The sequence below is a fragment of the Melanerpes formicivorus genome, unplaced genomic scaffold (assembly GCF_026170545.1).
Source record: "Melanerpes formicivorus ecotype bairdi unplaced genomic scaffold, bMelFor1.0.p_v2 SCAF_30, whole genome shotgun sequence".
NCBI lineage: Eukaryota > Metazoa > Chordata > Aves > Piciformes > Picidae > Melanerpes > Melanerpes formicivorus.
The window spans coordinates 6,709,629-6,727,835 of NW_027142382.1; the positions used below are offsets into that span (position 1 = coordinate 6,709,629).

General features: G+C 43.7%; 1 protein-coding gene across 4 annotated transcripts in view; it reads left to right on the forward strand.

Moving 5' to 3' along the window:
• LOC137449545 (myelin-oligodendrocyte glycoprotein-like) overlaps nt 1–17,393 on the forward strand; it is a 42,752-nt gene extending 25,359 nt beyond the window's left edge. For 3 of the 4 annotated variants that reach the window (XM_068155151.1, XM_068155153.1, XM_068155154.1), the window contains 5 exons: nt 961–1,044; nt 1,440–1,492; nt 7,197–7,541; nt 8,674–8,709; nt 12,929–14,591. In XM_068155151.1, coding sequence (XP_068011252.1) covers nt 1,037–1,044; nt 1,440–1,492; nt 7,197–7,541; nt 8,674–8,709; nt 12,929–13,029 — 543 coding nt within the window. In that variant the 5' untranslated portion in view covers nt 961–1,036 and the 3' untranslated portion in view covers nt 13,030–14,591. Of the gene's footprint in view, nt 1–960; nt 1,045–1,439; nt 1,493–7,196; nt 7,542–8,673; nt 8,710–12,928; nt 14,592–17,006 lie in introns of those variants that run through there. The other variant, XM_068155155.1, reaches the window with a different exon arrangement.
• Nucleotides 17,394–18,207: the final 814 nt, after the last annotated feature.

An 18,207-nucleotide genomic window follows, 5' to 3' on the forward strand; every position in this document is an offset into this window, starting at 1 on the left:
ATTTTGCATACATTTACACCCTTTCTTGAAACAATAACTTTTGCAACAGTGAGGGAGGCAACAACAGAAGTTAATGAAAAAGATGCAGGATGCACTGGTTTTAATGCCAAAGACAACAAAGATGGAAGTTAAATTGCACCATGTCACTGGAGCATAACCAAGACTTGGCCATGAGGAAAGAGGGAGAAAAGGAAATGCAGCTTTTGGCTCATGCACACCTCAGAAAGCACCAGTGCACCAGGAGCAACAGGCAGGAGAACAACTCCAGCACCTTCCCGAGACACAGCTGCCTCAGCAGAAAGCGTACTTTGAATAAACCACTACTTTCACCAGCAGCATTGTCTCTGGAACCCATCAGGGAGAAACAATCAGTCAGATATTTGTATTCCTTAAGCTATGAGATAGTATGAGGACAGGGAGAGGAAGCCCCACATCTGCATTCTTCTTCCAGCTCTGGCTCTTCCCCACCCCCAAGTACCAGATTGAACAGCCTCTTCAAACACGAACCTCTTTTACACAGTTTTACTTATAGGCTTCTTAGGTGTGCTTGCATTTTGTGGGTAGATATGCAGCTTGGGTGGTATTTGGTAGTCTGACAGGTGGTATTTACACCCCTTAATAAATACAATACCCATTACATTTCACCACCATCTTTGATCCCAGTTGTCTATAGGAGAAGAATCCCTTCACTTGGTTGAAAGCTCAAGACTAGTCAGTGCATGGCTGTCCTACACACAAAAATAAACACACTCTGTGTACTGTAAAAGTGCATTCAGAGTGTAAATACACATTTGTATACACTCCCTGTATTACATACACAGAGTGAATACAGTGATACACAGAGTAAAAGAAAAAAGACTGAACCAGAGCAAATTAAGTACTTGTAAATAATCTATCTCCTTCTGGAGAAGTGCCTATGGCAATAAAAATTAAGAGCCTCTCACTCTCTTCCTTTTGCAGAGGCAGAAGTAGCAGCTGGAGCGCCTGATGAAGCTTGCCAAAGGGAGGGATTTCTAAAGGCTAGGAAGGCACAAAAATGAAATGGTGAGCTATGTTCTTCCTGTGCTGAATTTTAGAGGGAATTTCATTTACCTACTAACAGAAAACCTTAAGAACGAACTATAACTATGTATATACAATTAACTTATTTTGTCCATGTGACAATGCAAGCAGGAAGTATGGGTCTGGTGACTATGACTGAAGCCCCATGCTATTACCACCATTGAGAAACCTCCTATCTACAGGCAGAGATGCAAACCACACCAAGACTTTAATGACAAAACAAGACAGGGCTTCCAACTCATCCAGCTTCATATCTACATTATATTCACAGATGAAAGAATTATGCAACAGAACCTAAGTTGTCCCAGAGAAAAGGTCTTTGATCTCTGCTCTAGCATTCTAACAAAGTGTTTGGTATTTCTCTCTCACTTTATTAGGGAGTCTGCTCTCTGGATGGTTGCCTGCTCAGTGTTTTCATCTCTACCCAGAGGTAAATATGCTATAATACACACCTAGGAGTTTGTGGAAATACTTGTATGTGAATACACAAACTGCAAACTACGAATCTTGGTGCAAAACAAAACAATTACATGCTTTGCTTTGGATATATTTCATCATAGTCCAAGGTTTGCAATAAGAGATGACAACCTTCAGATAAAACTCTATATCCAACAGATGTGGTTTCGAGGTTGAGATGTTTCATGCCCATAATTCTTTATCTACATTTTAAGGACGTGGGCAGGATAAAATATCTTTAACATCTCCATAATGTTAAGGATGATTTGGAATCTTGTCTTTTACAACTCCCAACTACCTTGCATCTGTTTTTGTATCTAAACCCATTGCGGTGCTGGGCTGGCAGTTAAGTGAAAAGACTGGAGCCCAGCAGAGACTTCTCTCCCCGAATCTTTGCAAATGCTCAGCCGACTTCTAGCAAAGTTGGTTTTCTGGCATTATATGGATCAGATAAAATCTTCCCTGTGAAAGAGATACACTAGTACATGTTGGTGAGGGAGTGTTCTACACGCTGTAAGAGGCAACTCCTTGTAGTTTTCTTACCCCATCCAGCAATATTAGGACCTCTGTGTTTGGTCAAGACTCCTCTGTTTTTCTAGAAGTGCCTTGCACTTACCAGGTGCGGTGGTTCAGGAGGTTACACTTCATTTTGAACTAGTCTCCATCTCTCTTCTGGAAGCACAACTGATGTTTTTAGGGAAAATTCTCACATACCTCCGCACAACAGTGTGAAAAGCCTATTGTCAAGATAAGTGCACCTGCAAGCATGTGGAGCCATCTAAGTGACTATCAAAGGATAGTCCCTTTTCCTCCTCACTGAAACAAGGGGATTCAAGTTTGGTGCTTCTGAGCAAGGAGCTGGGATTTCAAATAGCCCCTCTACACCTCCCCAAAATACTTTTGTATGCAGGGGAGACACAAACCTCTGAAGCATCACACAACTGTACCTTGTCATGGTAATACATTTCAGTTTGAGATGGTAAGTACCCAGAAACATGGGAAATTCCTTGTTGCCTTGTTTTTAACACAATCATTTTTCTACTTAACCTGGTATCTCTACTATTAAACTACTTTATCTAGCATGAGAACTGTGCTAATATCACCAGACTGAACTTAAGAAACACATTCAAAAGCTTTCCACTTCCAGGCCCTTTTCCACAAGCCATAAACTCTAAATCACCTACTGGCATCTCAGATTCCTCCAGTACAAGCAACTCATAATTAATAAACAAAGGTGATTACCCTAGATCATCATCAAGGCAGGAATGGAGGAAGAAACAAAAAAGCCCAGTCTTCATGAGTTTCCTTTCACTACACTTTGGGTACTGAAGCAGCAGTTTTCTCATTATAGGAATCTTAGAGATGGTTAAGTTAGTGTGCTCAATTGCACCTTAATAGCCTTAAGCATTTGGATAACATTTAAACCACACAATTAAAAAGTAAATTTCACAAAATAAAATCATTTCAGTTTACATTTCAGTCTTAAAACCACAAGTTAAAGCTATATGTCACCACACAATTTTTCCAAGGTAGAGAATTGCACCTTCCAAATACAAAGCTTACTAGGAAGATCTGAAAAGCACTACTTGCCTTGTTTTGTACACCCCAGGCACAGCTGCCACCATCCCCACTGCTCACTGCATGACCACTCCAGTTTTCTGGCCAGAAATCTGCCTCCACACCTCCTGGTGCATCAACAGCCTCAGTAAGAAGCTGAAGAGAGCATCACCACTACTTCATTGTAACTTTTGTCGTCTCAAGACTGGTTTCTGTAAGGACACCTTTTTGGCTTGTCCCCAAAAGTCAGTTCTTCCCATCCACAAAAGAGGCTCATGCACCTGTAGGCTTTGTTAAATAACTGATTACAGCCAGATTTCAGTCACCTGTTCTTGTCCCAGGCAACTTCAGGAGTGCCTCCTTTTTGCCTCCTGATGCCACAGTTTTACCAGCTGAAAGCAGTGTGGGCAGAGTGGGTTGGACCCCATGGGTGTTTAGAGAGTCATGCTTAACTGTTACAAGGTTTGTACCTGTAACATGCAGGAAAGGAATGTTTATGATAGGCTCAGCTACGCTGGGTTCCGTTGTCCTACATCTTCAGAAAAAGAGTGAAGTGCCAGAAAGGCAAAAGATGAACTTCTAAAACCAATTTAGAGGTTATAAGGATATAAGACCAACACTCTTTCTCCCTCTTTTGCTCCATAAGCAGATACTTATTGTCTGCTTTTCTGAATAGAGTTACAAGTTCTCTTGATTTCAGGATTATCTTTCCCTCATCCATGTGCAACACCACACGTCATGAGCGCTCCCACTCTTAATGGCATCCTGGGGACAGGACCCTCCCACCACAAAGCTCTTATGGAGGCTCTTCTTTTTTTTCTCCAGGGCTTGTAAAACACCTGCAGCAGCCTCAGGCACACTCATCTCCCTGTTGTGGTTTGCTAACCACAGTCAGCCATAACCACAGTCTGCTTTCAGACATGGCCTTGCCTCAGAGAGACTCTGCTGAGCCTTACTGTCTCCCTAGGCCCAAACAGCTCAGGGATGGGCCTCAGGCTCTTCCCTCCCCTCCAGGTCCTTCCTCAGCCAGTGGGCAGCCCTTCAAGGCCTGGGTACACCATTAATTGCAGGGCTGAGGCAGTCTCCTCATTTAAATGCAGTTCCAGAACTTCTCAAGGATTTCATAGTTTCATAGTTTCATTCAGGGTTGGAAGGGACCACAAGGATCATCTAGTTCCAACCCCCCTGCCATGGGCAGGGACGCCCCACACTAGATCAGGCTGGCCAGAGCCTCATCCAGCCTGGGCTTAAACACCTCCAGGGACGGGGCCTCGACCACCTCCCTGGACAACCCATTCCAGGGTTTCACCACTCTCATGGTGAATGAATGAAGTCAGGAAATTATTTCAAAGTGCAAACTGTTTTGAAAGGATCTTTAATTATGTTTTATTGCCCTCTTATGCAATATGCCTTGGAGAAGCACAAAACTGTTTTTCAGTAAGGGCATAGTGCAGTGGAGGCTAAGCTTTGCTATAAAGAAAAGATGACCCCTATTTGAATACTGGTTTCATAGAATTACATAGAATAAACCAGGTTGGAAGAGACCTTCAAGATCATCGCGTCCAACCTATCATCCAACACCACCTAATCAACTAACCCATGTAACCAAGCACCCTGTCAAGTCTCCTCCTGAACACCTCCAGTGACGGCGACTCCACCACCTCCCCGGGCAGCCCATTCCAATGGGCAATCACTCTCTCTGGGTAAAACTTCCTCCTGACCTCCAGTTTAATTCAGATTCCCCTTGAGAAGCAAAACTTGGTCAGTGACTGATATGGTCTGAAAATGGTTGAGCTCTGCATGCAGTAAGGGAAGTACTGACAACCAGAGATAACACTGGGGATATGCGGGATTTTTTTTTCCAGCTAAATGTTTACATTGTTGGACAACAGTGAACTTAGATTTTCAGCTGAAAAAATCTGAAAACCTAAGGAAAGCAGATGTTTGGTGATAAGAGTTATAATCAAAGACACTTACTTGGCTCAGTGAACTAGCTTTCTGAATTACACTTTTCCTTCTGCTTTTATGTCTGTCTGGACAGACAAAGCATGACACAAGCAAGCCTCAAAACAGACATGGATCAACATGGAAACAGAGGCCCAAGCATGTAACAAGCTGAGCTCTGGCTGATGTCAGTGAAATCAAGGGGCACCTGGGACTCTTTTTGGTCTTCACCCTAGTATATGCAGGGCTGGAACACAGGAATGACCACACTGACCAAGAACACTTACTTTGATATTGAATCCACTTGCTTACTCCTTATGCTTCAAAGAATTTTGAGCTGTTTCACAGTGAATCTTAGCTTTTCTTCTTGGCACAGTTGCAGAATTGTGCTGCTTTTATTCTGCTCCCTGCTGGGAATGAGTTTTCCATCCAAATTAATTAATTTGCATTTTAATTTACAAAATCATTTTATGAAACAGGTTTGGTCAAAGTGTTAATTTAAGCCCACGTTCTGTGCTGGAAATATCTAGTTGTCTCTGCATTATAGCTGCATGCAACCCAGCCTTCCCCTAGAAAATACAGTGCCACAAGAGTTGTCCTACATGATAGCAGCAGTCTCCCTTATTTGTGCAGATTTTAGTGTAATTCCAACTAACCTGGAAGAATTTATAAAAATAATTATTAACAAAGTCACTAAATAAACAGTGTGTATAAGTGAGGGACTTTTTAGGGTGTCAGGTAAAGATAGGAATAGGGGGGAATGGAAAAAAAAAAATAGAAATGGGTAGATTCAGATTGGATGTTAGGAAGAAGTCCTCCACCATGAGGGTGGTGAGACACCAGAACAGGTGGCCCAGGGAGGTGGTAGAAGCCTCATGCCTGGAGGTTTTTAAGGCCAGGCTGGATGTGGCTGTGAGCAACCTGCTGTAGTGTGAGGTGTCCCTGCCCATGGCAGGGGCATTGGAATTAGATGATCCTTGAGATCCCTCCCAGCCTTAACAATTTTATGATTCGGCTTCCTGCTCTGTCTGCTCACCAGCAGGCCACCCTCACCCTGGGTTTGTAAAGTTGGTAATATTTCTGCCTGATGTCCAGGCCACCTGTATGAAATATGTCTCCTCAAGGCTTTGGAAAAAGTTATTTACCTAAAGTGGGAATGACAGACCTTCTTTCTAGGGTACTGGAAGAATAAAGATACTAAAAAATACGAGAGGCCACAGGACAGGTATTAGCAAGAGTGCACCAAGCCTGACCTGCAGAAAACACCCTCTGTTCTGTCATACCCTCTGTTCTGTCATACTGGTAGGTAGTGATAGGACTAGGGGGAATGGAATGAAGCTGGAGGTGGGGAGATTCAGGCTGGAGGTGAGGAGGAAGTTCTTCCCCATGAGAGTGGTGAAGCCCTGGAATGGGTTGTCCGGGGAGGTGGTTGAGGCCCCGTCCCTGGAGGTGTTTAAGCCCAGGCTGGATGAGGCTCTGGCCAGCCTGATGTAGTGTGGGGTGTCCCTGCCCATGGCAGGGGGGTTGGAACTAGATGATCCTTGTGGTCCCTTCCAACCCTGACTGATACTATGATACTATAATACCCTCTGCAAGATGCCATAGGGGATGGGAGATGGAGGACTCTAGCACACTGTTCACAAATTGGGAGCCACAATCTGACAGGTGAGCAATTTGAGTATGGAAACTCATTCAGGGCTTTTCTGTGCTGATATAACACACCCTTTTCACACTTCTCCTTTCTTTCAGTCAGACTTCAACAAAACCAAAACTTGCTTAATCGTGTCTGCCCATCTTCACTTCTCTGCATCCCCTTTTGCTCTTATGAACTGACCAATCAATTAAAATCAAATCAGACATCTGATTTAAAAAACTAAGATCCCCAGAAGCTCAGAGTAAAATCACCAGCTATGGAGGCAAGTTCAAGAACATCCACACCAACAAAGTGAAGGCAGCTTGCACACAACAGTATCTGTCCTGCTGCACCTGGGCACCAACTATACACGGCCCTTGGTCCTGGCACAGCACATAATGCCTTCTGCCTGGCTGGGAACAGGAGGGCACGGGCAGAAGAAGGAGGAAGGAAGTCAACAATGACATGATAAAGCCAAAGTATAGGAAACCTGTCTTCTCCCTAGCTCTGCTGCACACTGAGAGTTACTTGTTCTTTATTCTAGGTCAACCAGACAAAACATGCAATGCATCTGTTGGAGACACTGTCATCTTGCCTTGCACCACCACCTCTCCTGGGGAGCTGGACCTTTCCAACTCAAGGCTCTACTGGCAGATAGACTCTGTCGTGGTGCACTTTTTTCACAGTGGGCAGGATTTGCCAGGGTTCCAGAGCAAACGTTACCATGGCAGAACAAGTCTTTTTTCGGACCAGATTAAGCATGGCAACTTTTCCTTGAAGCTTTCCAATGTCCAGTTACGGGACACAGCTACATATACCTGCATCTACAAACAGACTGGGGATAATCCCAACAAAACACAGAAATCTAACGTTAAACTAATTGTATCAGGTAAGATTTTTTTTGTGGTTCAGAGGGAGGGACTGGAGGATAGCATTTCTTGTTGACAAGCTGTACACAGCCATTGACTGGGATGAGCTCAGGTTTTAAGTAAATCTTAATTCATTTTCACCCTGTTCCTTCCTTTCGTTGGAAGCATGAGAAGGGGGAAGATTGATCTTTATTGAGCTTCAGCACAGCATATTCTTCGCAGCAGGACTACTGAAGGCAAGCTGCCTGCCTTTTCCCCCTCTCTTCACATGAGACATTAATGAATAATGAGGCCTCCCTAATTCCAAGCATTTGGTTATTTGGGGGTTTGTATTGTCCTTGATCCACCTTGTCTCAGACAAATGAGAGCTTATTTTAGTTTGCACTTGGGTCTGTTTCATTTCTGGCAAGTGGATCCAAAGTCTGGGCCATATACCCTTTCAGATGAAAGGCAGGCAACTGCTATTTACCTTTTCCCTTGCAGATGGAAGCTATAGATATGGTTGCAAGGCTGGACACATGCAATTAGAATTACTCTTTTTCTTCCTTAGGAAAATGAGCAAGACTATAATGCACGCTTGAGTAACGAGAAACAGCTGAGCTGACACATTTGAGCTGCCTTGTAGGCAGCCATGGCCAGCACTGGGTTTTGACAGGCTGACTAACTTGAAAAGCAATTTAAAAAGAGAGGATACACATCAAAACAAAACATAGGTGTTTGAGGTGTCATACTTGAATAAAGCAGCTGGAAATTTTCATTATGGTTAACCACATGCATCTAATTCGGCTTAAAATAGATAATTGTTTTAAAGGAATACAAACCCTTTAGTATCTTTGTTAGAATGCATACCATTCTCAAGAGAAAAACATCTTTTAAATGTAAAGTGAAGTAGTGTGTTCAGAAAATTTCAAAGTGAAACGTTTTGCAGTTTTGCAGAACCAGAATGTTTTCATAACCTGATTTTTGAGAGCAGTAAGGGGTCTTTTATTCTGACTTAATTCCGTGATCACATCTAAACTTCCAAGTTATTTGACTAGTGTATTCTTTCTTAGCAAAGCCAACCAACAAAATACTAACCCTCTGATGACTTATGGATACCCTTTTCCTGTTTCCTCAAACAAATAACTTTGATTATTGTGGGGTTTTTTCCAGGTCCATCTAGCGCTGAGGATACCCCTTTCCCTTCTGGTAAGGCAATACCACTTAACTTATTCAGTGTCTAAGTGCTATTCCAGTGCTTTAATTTGAATTTGCAAGATTGATAAGATACAATTAATAGAGAAAAGTCCAATAGGCTTAATGGTTCCTGTTCTTTCTTACTAAGTGTAGCAAAATACAGCTGTCCCAGAAAGAGAAAAGTAGCTCCACCACTAATATAAACCTAGGCTGCAGAAACAGTACTGAGGTGCCAGCAGTCACTAGACCATAAAGCTACTTACTCACCATTATGGTAATCATATAAAGCAGTAGAACCCAAGCAACATGGAAGTAATTAGGTTCTAGGAGTTAAGGTCTTTGTAAATTACCTTGGTATAAATGAACTACTAAAGAGCTTTGAGGGAGTCTTATTTGGTAAATGACATAACAAATATTATAGAAATATATAGGATAGGATAGGATAGGATAGGATAGGATAGGATAGGATAGGATAGGATAGGATAGGATAGGATAGGATAGGATAGGATAGGATAGGATAGGATAGGATAGGATAGACCAGGTTAGAAGAGACCTTAAAATCATCATGTCCAACCTATCAACCAATCCAACCCACCTAAACAACTAAACCGTGGCACCAAGCACCCCAGCAAGTCTCCTCCTGAACACCTCCAGTGATGGTGACTCCACCACCTCCCCAGGCAGCCCATTCCAATGGGCAATCACTCTCTCTGTGTAGAACTTCCTCCTAACACCCAGCCTAAACCTCCCCTGGCGCGGCTTGAGACTGTGTCCTCTTGTTCTGGTGCTGGCTGCCTGGGACAAGAGACCAACCTCTGCCTGTCTACAACCTCCCTTCAGGTAGTTGTAGAGAGCAATAAGGTCACCCCTGAGTCTCCTCCTCTCCAGGCTAAGCAACCCCAGCTCCCTCAGCCTCTCCTCATAGGGCTGTGTTCCAAACCCCTCACCAACTTTGTTGCCCTTCTCTGGACTCGTTCCAGCAAGTCAACCTCCTTCCTAAACTGAGGAGCCCAGAACTGGACACAGGACTTGAGGTGCGGCCTAACCAGTGCAGTGTACAGGGGCAGAATGACCTCCCTGCTCCTGCTGGCCACACTGTTCCTCATGACTCCACATAAGGTCTTTCTGGGAAAAGGTGATGCTAAAGTATTGTCCAGGGTTAATCATCACAGTGAAGTAACTTCATTAGGGTAATTTATAAACATTTATGAATGAAATAAAGAAAGGCTGTCCAGCTCTGACATGTAATCATCAGTGAACTCTTCCATAAAAATCCTCCTTCTAAGCTAAATTATTCTTATTAGCTCCACAAAATCTTAAGCTGGTGTCAAACCTGTCATGTTTTGTCAGGTAAAAATCCATAGCTGCAATTTTTATTTTACTCAGTGTAGCTGCAAGTCCATTACATTAATTGCATTTCAAGTAACATCATAAATTCAGCCACAATACAATGCTACAGCAATAAAGTCAAATAGAAACTAAGGAAGCGAAATGTTCCAGTGGCTTACCTCATGACCACAGAGAAAAACAAATCAGCTCTGTACTTCCTGGGCTACAAACAACTGGAAAAATTACAGGGAATATCAGTTTTAGACCTACCTAACATTTCTGCTCTAGCTGGCTTAATGGTCTTTGTGAAAAAAAACCTTGGACTTTAATTCAAGGTGGCATCATGTGCGCTCAGTGACACAGCACCACGTCAGGACATTATAAAACTAGGTAGAACAGGAGCCAGAATATCTCTAGCTTCCTTCCAGGGGGAAAAAAAACAGAAATTAGTAAGGGTCAGTATTTTTAATGCAGTAGCAGTGGAAGTTTCTCAAAACCAAATGGTAAGTAGATTGTATTTAAAGGAGTCACTTGTGTATATGCCTGACCCAGATGACTACTGACAATTTTCTGACAAGTTTCCCCTTCATATAAACTTAGTATGAAAATTTTGTTTCATTGGGGAAAATACCCCAAAAAACCACCAAAGAATCCAAACAAACAAAAACCCCCAAACAAACAAACAAAACCAAAACCAACCAAACAAAACCCACAGAAACCCCCAGGACAAAGTGGAGCATTTCGGCTTTGCTATAGGAGAGCAAACTGAATCACACACTTTAGAATAGAATAGAATAGAATAAACCAGGTTGGAAGAGACCTTCAAGATCATCATGTCCAACCTATCATCCAACACCACCTAATCAACTAACCCATGTAACCAAGCACCCTATCAAGGCTCCTCCTGAAAACCTCCAATGACAGTGATTCCACCACCTCCCCGGGCAGTCCATTCCAAAGGGCAATCACTCTCTCTGTGTAGAACTTCCTCCTAACATCCAGCCTGAACTTCCCCTGGCGCAGCCTGAGACTGTGTCCTCTTGTTCTGGTGCTGGCTGCCTGGGAGAAGAGACCAACCACTGCCTGTTTACAACCACCCTTCAGGTAGTTGTAGAGAGCAATAAGGTCACCCCTGAGTCTCCTCCTCTCCAGGCTAAGCAGCCCCAGCTCCCTCAGTCTCTCCTCATAGGGCTTGTGTTCCAAGCCCCTCACCAACTTTGTTTCCCTTCTCTGGACTCGTTCCAGCAAGTCAACCTCCTTCCTAAACTGAGGGGCCCAGAACTGGACACAGTACTTGAGGTGTGGCCTAACCAGTGCAGTGTACAGGGGCAGAATGACCTCCCTGCTCCTGCTGTATTGGATTCCTGGATTTTGGGAAGGAAAGACAAAAATCTAGAATTTGAAACATAAATTCCTGGGGGGGCAAGGAAAAATAATTCCTATTCTCAGCTTCTTTTAAAGAAAATCATCAGCCACAGTTCCTTTCTCTTTGAATTTTCTATATATATTTTCAGCAATTTCTTAGGAAAGGGAGTAAGAAAATCAGTTTTGTAGTCAGTATTTTGGAAGGGACTTAAAATATTTAAATGGCCTGCTGAGAACAAAGACACTGTAGGCAGAAAGTTATCATGCTTTGGTGTCATCATAACCACATCAGCAGATATCTGTATTTTTATATCAACAGAAACAGGTTTGATCTGTTTCACTTCAGCTTCATTTCTGTTTACTTGCTGGATTGATTATTTTTCCCTAATTTTTTCAAAGAGCCTACATTTTCTGTCACTTTGACTTTCATGTGAGACTCTTATCTGTCGCAATGAAAACTCATTTTATGCTTTTTCTGAGGAAAATGAAAGTGCTTAGGGCCTGGAAGAGGTCACAAGAGGCCAGGAGCCTTGCTATAATTACTTCAAAGCAGTATCTGATGTTGCTCTTTACCCATCAGTACTCCTTCTAGGAAGAGGAGGAGGAAGCACCTCTACTAGCAAATAATTAACCACAGCAACACACTGGAAGCTGTTAACATAGCAAGAGGAACAGTGTAGGAATTGATATAGAAAGCAGTATTCACCCTGATATTCCTAGATTCCTAGAATGGTTTGGGTTGGAAGGTACCTTAAAGCTCATCTAGTTCCAACGCCCCTGCCACGTGCAAGGACACCTTGCACTACACCAGGTTGCCCAGTGCTGTACTTCTTCCCAGAGACTTTCAGTATCACTAAGGTTGGAAGAGACCTCAAAGATCATCGAGTCCAACCTGTCACCACAGCCCCCATGACTAGAGTAGGGAGGACACTACTGCCCACTGCAGGCTTGAACTCACAACCTTCCCATTAAGGGTCTTATGTGCTACCAACTGAGCCACATCTTGGACCTCAGAGGAAAAATTTCTCTGCTGTTTAATTCAGAGGCCCAAAATCTTTTTTTAGCTGCATACTGCGTCCAGCACGGGTTGCAAGTAGCTTCTGTGCCAAGGCCACCTAAGCATTAATACTCATGTCCATTATTCATCAGCTATCAATCACAATGCCTACCTGAGCAGGCCCTGAGCAGGTAGAATGATAATGTATTTAATACTCTTTCAGATGTTCTATAGGGATTTTAAACAAGTATTCTTAGTTATTACAAAAGGAAATTGTATTCATTGCTGCTCAGTGTCTCTCTGTTCTACGAAGGAGAAAACATTATCTATAATAGCACCTTGAGACTGGTGCTTGTTTTTTTCCTGGATGGCACACACACCCCCCAAAGGAAAATAAAGGAGAATTTTGGAAATGAGCCACAGTCCACATGATTCTATAATCATCCATCAATGTGTCCACATAAAGTATTTCACACAGACTTCAAAGACAGTCGTGAAGCCACCAGTTACATGCTGACTTTCTCCTTTAATGTTTTTCAGAACACAGTAAGATTTCCTCCAGAAGCCCTGCGGAAGCGCCATGTCTGGCCATGCTTCTCTTTTTCCACCTTCTTGTCACACTGGGGGTTTGGCACTTTTAACTGAGGAAGTCAAACTTTTCTTTGGGAAGTTCTCCTTGCCAGAGGACCTTGCTAGGCAGAAACAGCTCTGTAGAGTATGTCAACCGCTCCAGAGCCATGTGAAAGACTATTAACTGAATGCAGAGCCAGCACTAGGTATTTATGTCCCACGTTTTGGTGTTCCACAAAACTAAAGGCAGCAAAACACAGAGGAGGCAAGTCTGCTTTTCAGTTGTTTCTTAGAGCCCAGCTTTTAGCAATGCTGTTACCCCCATTTTATTTTGGATTTTGTGGGTTTGCTTTAATGACAGGGTAAAAGACTCATTACAAAGGTCACATTATAATTGACCTTACTGAGATCTTCTGCCTTCAGTGTCTCATTTGCTGTCCTTCAAGAGAACCAAAAGGACAGAAAGGGTAACTACTCTCTGTGTCAGATGAAAACTGAAAATAGGAAGATGCTTGCATTCTGTGAAGTGTAAGGGCAGAAGCCTTGTGAAACCTGAGCCTGCGGAACTTCAGTTTCCATTTTCGCTCTTAAGCGTCACAAGCTACAAGTAACAACTGTTTTTTTCCAAAAGAAATGTAGTATTTCTTCAGTGGAAGGGTGAAGCTGACTGAGAGCGATGGTGGAAGTTCAGAAAACATCAGTATAAAGGAAGGAAGTGATGCATTATTACAAAATCCACTCCTAAGCAAGCCACAAGTGTCAGAAGGCTGAATTAAGTATGTTCTGGTTTTGTCAGAAACACAGCAAGGTCAATGTGAGCCCTGTGCAAAAGCTGGCCTCTGAAGCTAGAACTGTGCAACAAGAAACTGCTACTGTGATAAGGTCACTTCTTTAAAATGGTACCTGTGGAAGAATAATTAATAACTGGTGAGAGTAATTGTAGCTGATACCTAAGCACATTAAATGAATTTAGTTCTGGCAATGTTCATCCATGTAGCATAGATGTCTTGTGTAGAACTAAGATGGAAAGGATCCTGTACACCAACCATATCAAGAAAGTGCAGAAGTTTTGCTTCAGGCCAGAGCTGCTGCAATCATTCTGTTACAAAACTGAGAAGTGCCTGGAGAACTACATCACCCAGGATGGTGAACAGTGGAGACTGCAAAGCACTCCTGGCTGAGCCCTCAAGCAGAGGGAAGTGACTCATAAGGACACACATAAAGACATTTTGGTTTGGAACAGTTCCACTCTTTCCAACGGAAAGAAAGGATGGTTTATGCAAGGAAGGGAAGGGAATAAAAAAGAGCTTCATGTGGTATCCACTGAGGTAAAGGAGATAGTTAACTTTGACTTCCTTAGCAAAGGGTCCTTTCTGAGGGGAAGGGAGGAGAGACAAACCCCCATGCACAGCCTGCACTGCTGCTGCAATGAAGCTCCATTGGTACTTATGCTACCCTGAGTACAGAGCAGCTTAGTGCAACAGCGCGGGTCCCACTGCACAGAAAGTGTTGAATATGAGAATTGTTATTGTCTTTTTGTGTCTTGCCCTCCAAATGTTTGTCTCAGATTCCATGTATTTTTCAAACCAAAAGTGGATTAAAAATAAAAACTTTCTAAAAAAACCCCAAATGATGAGAGCAGTTGCTTGGTCTCTGAGAGGTCTTTATTTGCATCCCAGTGGCTCCTACAGCTACCTAGGCTCCCTCCCCCAGTTAGAAAGTCCAGAAGGTGGAATTTGTACAGCTCTACGAGTCCCAAAAGTCTGAACAGCTTGCCCTCAATCTCAAGGACTTCTAAAACATGTGACCTTCACTTAAGCAGTCCTCCACTTTTCAAAAGATGTTGAGGCACATGAACAACAGGAGAACCTCCACCACCAAGTGTGGCTACACAGCTGCAGAAATGTCCTGAGCAAGCAAATGAATAATTATTTGAATACCTTTATGGAAGCATGCAGGGACAGACCAAGGCCTAGCTGCTGTGGAATGGGGACAGCTGTACAATGAAGAGTGGGCACTGTGCTGGTTGGTGCCTGTGAGGAATACCTCAGTCACCTGCTTTGCTTCTCTCACCTTCAGAAGTCATTCCTCCTGCCTGTGTAAACTGGCATGAATCATAGTAGGCACATGAGCAGATTCAGTATTCAGGATCACTAAGGGTGGAAGAGACCTCAAAGATCATCGAGTCCAACCTGTCACCACAAACCTCATGACTAGAGTAGGGAGGACACTACTGCCCACTGCAGGCTTGAACTCACAACCTTCCCATTAAGGGTCTTATGCACTACCAACTGAGCCACTAGCCATCTCCAGATGAAGGTAGGAGGAATGAAGGGTGGGGTGAAGAAGACTTCTGAATGTTGCTTACAACCCTACTTTTTTGCCTCAGATTTGCAGCAGCACTTGGGATGTCTAAATATCCCTGTTTAATATAGATATATAATTTTCCAGACTTGTAGCTAATGGGATTTTCCAGTGGTAATGTACAACCATGATCCCATTTCCCTGGAAGGCTGCAAAGGAACGTTTGAATGACTAGCAGACTGATTTTTACTCCCTGGCCTGGTTGATAATCCAGCACAAGCACACATCTTAAAGTTCACTTAATGTGCAGAACATGAGCAGCAGATACTTCCTGTGTTTTAGAATCATAGAATTGCTAGGGTTGGAAGGGACCTCAAGAATCATCCAGTTCCAAATCCCCTGCCATATAGGCAGGGACCCCTCACACTAGAACAGGTTGCTCAGAGCCACAGCCAGCCTGGCCTCAAAAACCTCCAGGGATGAGGCTTCCACCACCTCCCTGGGCAACCTGTTCCAGTGTCTCACCACCCTCATGGGGAAGAATTTCTTCCTAACATCCAATCTGAATCTACCCATTTCTAGTTTTATTCCATTCCCCCTAGTTCTATCACTACCTGATACCTTAAATGTCCCTCCCCAGCTTTCTTGTAGGCCTTCAGATACTGGAAGGCCACAATAAGGTTTCCTCAGAGCCTTCTCCAGACTGAACAGCCCCAACTTTCTCAGTCTGTCCTCATGGGAGAGGTGCTCCAGCCCTCTGATCATCCTCGTGGCCCTTTTCTGGACACGCTACAGATCCCTCTTGTAAGAGAGGCTCCAGAACTGGACACAGTACTCCAGGTGGGGTCTCACCAGCATGGAGTAGAGGGGGAGAATCGCCTCCCTCGACATGCTGGCTACACTTCTCTTGATGCAGCCCAGAATACAACTGGCTTTCTGGGCTGCAAGTGCACACTGGTAGGATAACTTTGAAAACTGAGGAGCACAGTAACAATTCACATATTTAAGGAGGACTCTCCACTTCTCGCTCTTGTGCAAGAGTACAAGCTCATCTTGTAGCTTATCTAAGTTTACAGTGTGGTCAGTTTAACAGATTAATGCTTTCTGCTGAGCTCCTTTCTGTTCCATATATTGTGTGAGAAATGGTCCATATAGATCATCAGCAAGAAATGAATGTAATCTATCTGATGGAGAAGTTCACCTTTATTTCAGCTAAGCCTGAAGGAGTCATTCACATAGTGGGATACTCAGCAGCCAAACAAAGGGTACCAAAAATACTCTAAATAAGCATGGAAGGTGAGGCTGGATGTGAGGAGGAAGTTCTTCACCATGAGAGTGGTGAAACCCTGGAATGGGTTGTCCAGGGAGGTGGTCAAGGCCCCATCCCTGGAAGTGTTTAAGACCAGGCAGGCTGGCTGAGGCTCTGGCCAGCCTGATCTAGTGTGGGGTGTCCCTGCCCATGGCAGGGGGGTTGGAACTAGATGATCCTTGTGGTCCCTTCCAACCCTGACTGATACTGTGATACTATGATACTATGATTATTCCAAAATATGCACCATGAAACTGACAGGTTGGACTCGATGATCTTTGAGGTCTCTTCCAACCTTAGTGATACTGAATACTGAGATAGTGATACTGAAATAATGTTGCTGGGGTAATGCAATCCTCATTGCAACTTCTGTTTCAGCTCCTGGGATTGACCAAGCTTACTTTCTTCTCTTCCCCTCTCTATCTGTTCCCACAGAGATTCTGACCACCACTGAAATCACCTTGGAAAAGATAACCAAATATCAGTTCCTTAATTCTTCTGAGAGCTAAGGCTGACCTGTACAATAAGCAAGCCATGCAAAAGACTTAAAAAACATCTTAAACAAAAGACTCAAGCCCTGGAATGCAGGCAACTACCAATTATTTGCATATGGGGAATTTGCTGAACTCCTATCCACAGAAAAAAATACTAATTAAAATAAATGTATGCATACACATCAGATACTGTTAGCTTGCAAACACACAGACCCTTCAAGAAATAGTATGCTTCTTTCCAGCAGTATTTCCCCCTACAAACCTTGGCTTTAGGTCACCTTGGCTGTTATTATTAATTTTTAATAAAACAACAACAAAACAAAGCAAAAAGGTCACAGATTTAAAACATCTGGTTGGAAGAGACTTCAAAGACCAACCAGGCCAACCCTCGACCCAGCACTGAAGGGTCAACACTAAACCACATCCCTAAGCGCCAAGACCTGATGCAGCTTAAACACCTTCAGGGTTAAAATCTCCATGAACTGTGGTGGCTCCACCACTGCCCTGGGCAGACCATTCCAGTGTTTGATAACCATCTCTGTGAAGAAATATTTCCAGCTTCAATCTCCCTTGGTGCAGCTTGAAACCATTTCCTCTAGTCACACAGAATCACAGAACCACCCAGGCTGGAAGAGACCTCGAGGATCATCAAGTCCAACCTGTCACCACAGACCTCATGACTAAACCATGGCACCAAGTGCCACGTCCAATCTCCTCTTGAACACCTCCAGGGATGGGGACTCCACCACCTCCCTGGGCAGCACATTCCAATGACCAATGACTCTCTCAGTGAAGAACTTTCTCCTCACCTCCAGCCTAAACTTCCCCTGGCACAGCTTGAGACTGTGTCCCCTTGTTCTGGTGCTGGTTGCCTGGGAGAAGAGACCAACCCCTTCCTGGCTACAACCACCTTTCAGGTAGTTGTAGAGGGCAATGAGGTCACCCCTGAGCCTCCTCTTCTCCAGGCTAAACAACCCCAGCTCCCTCAGCCTCTCCTCACAGGCTGTGCTCAAGGCCTCTCACCAGCCTTGTTGCCCTTCTCTGGACACGCTCAAGTGTTTCGATGCCCTTCTTAAACTGAGGGGCCCAGAACTGGACACAGGACTCAAGGTGTGGCCTAACCAATGCAGAGTACAGGGGCA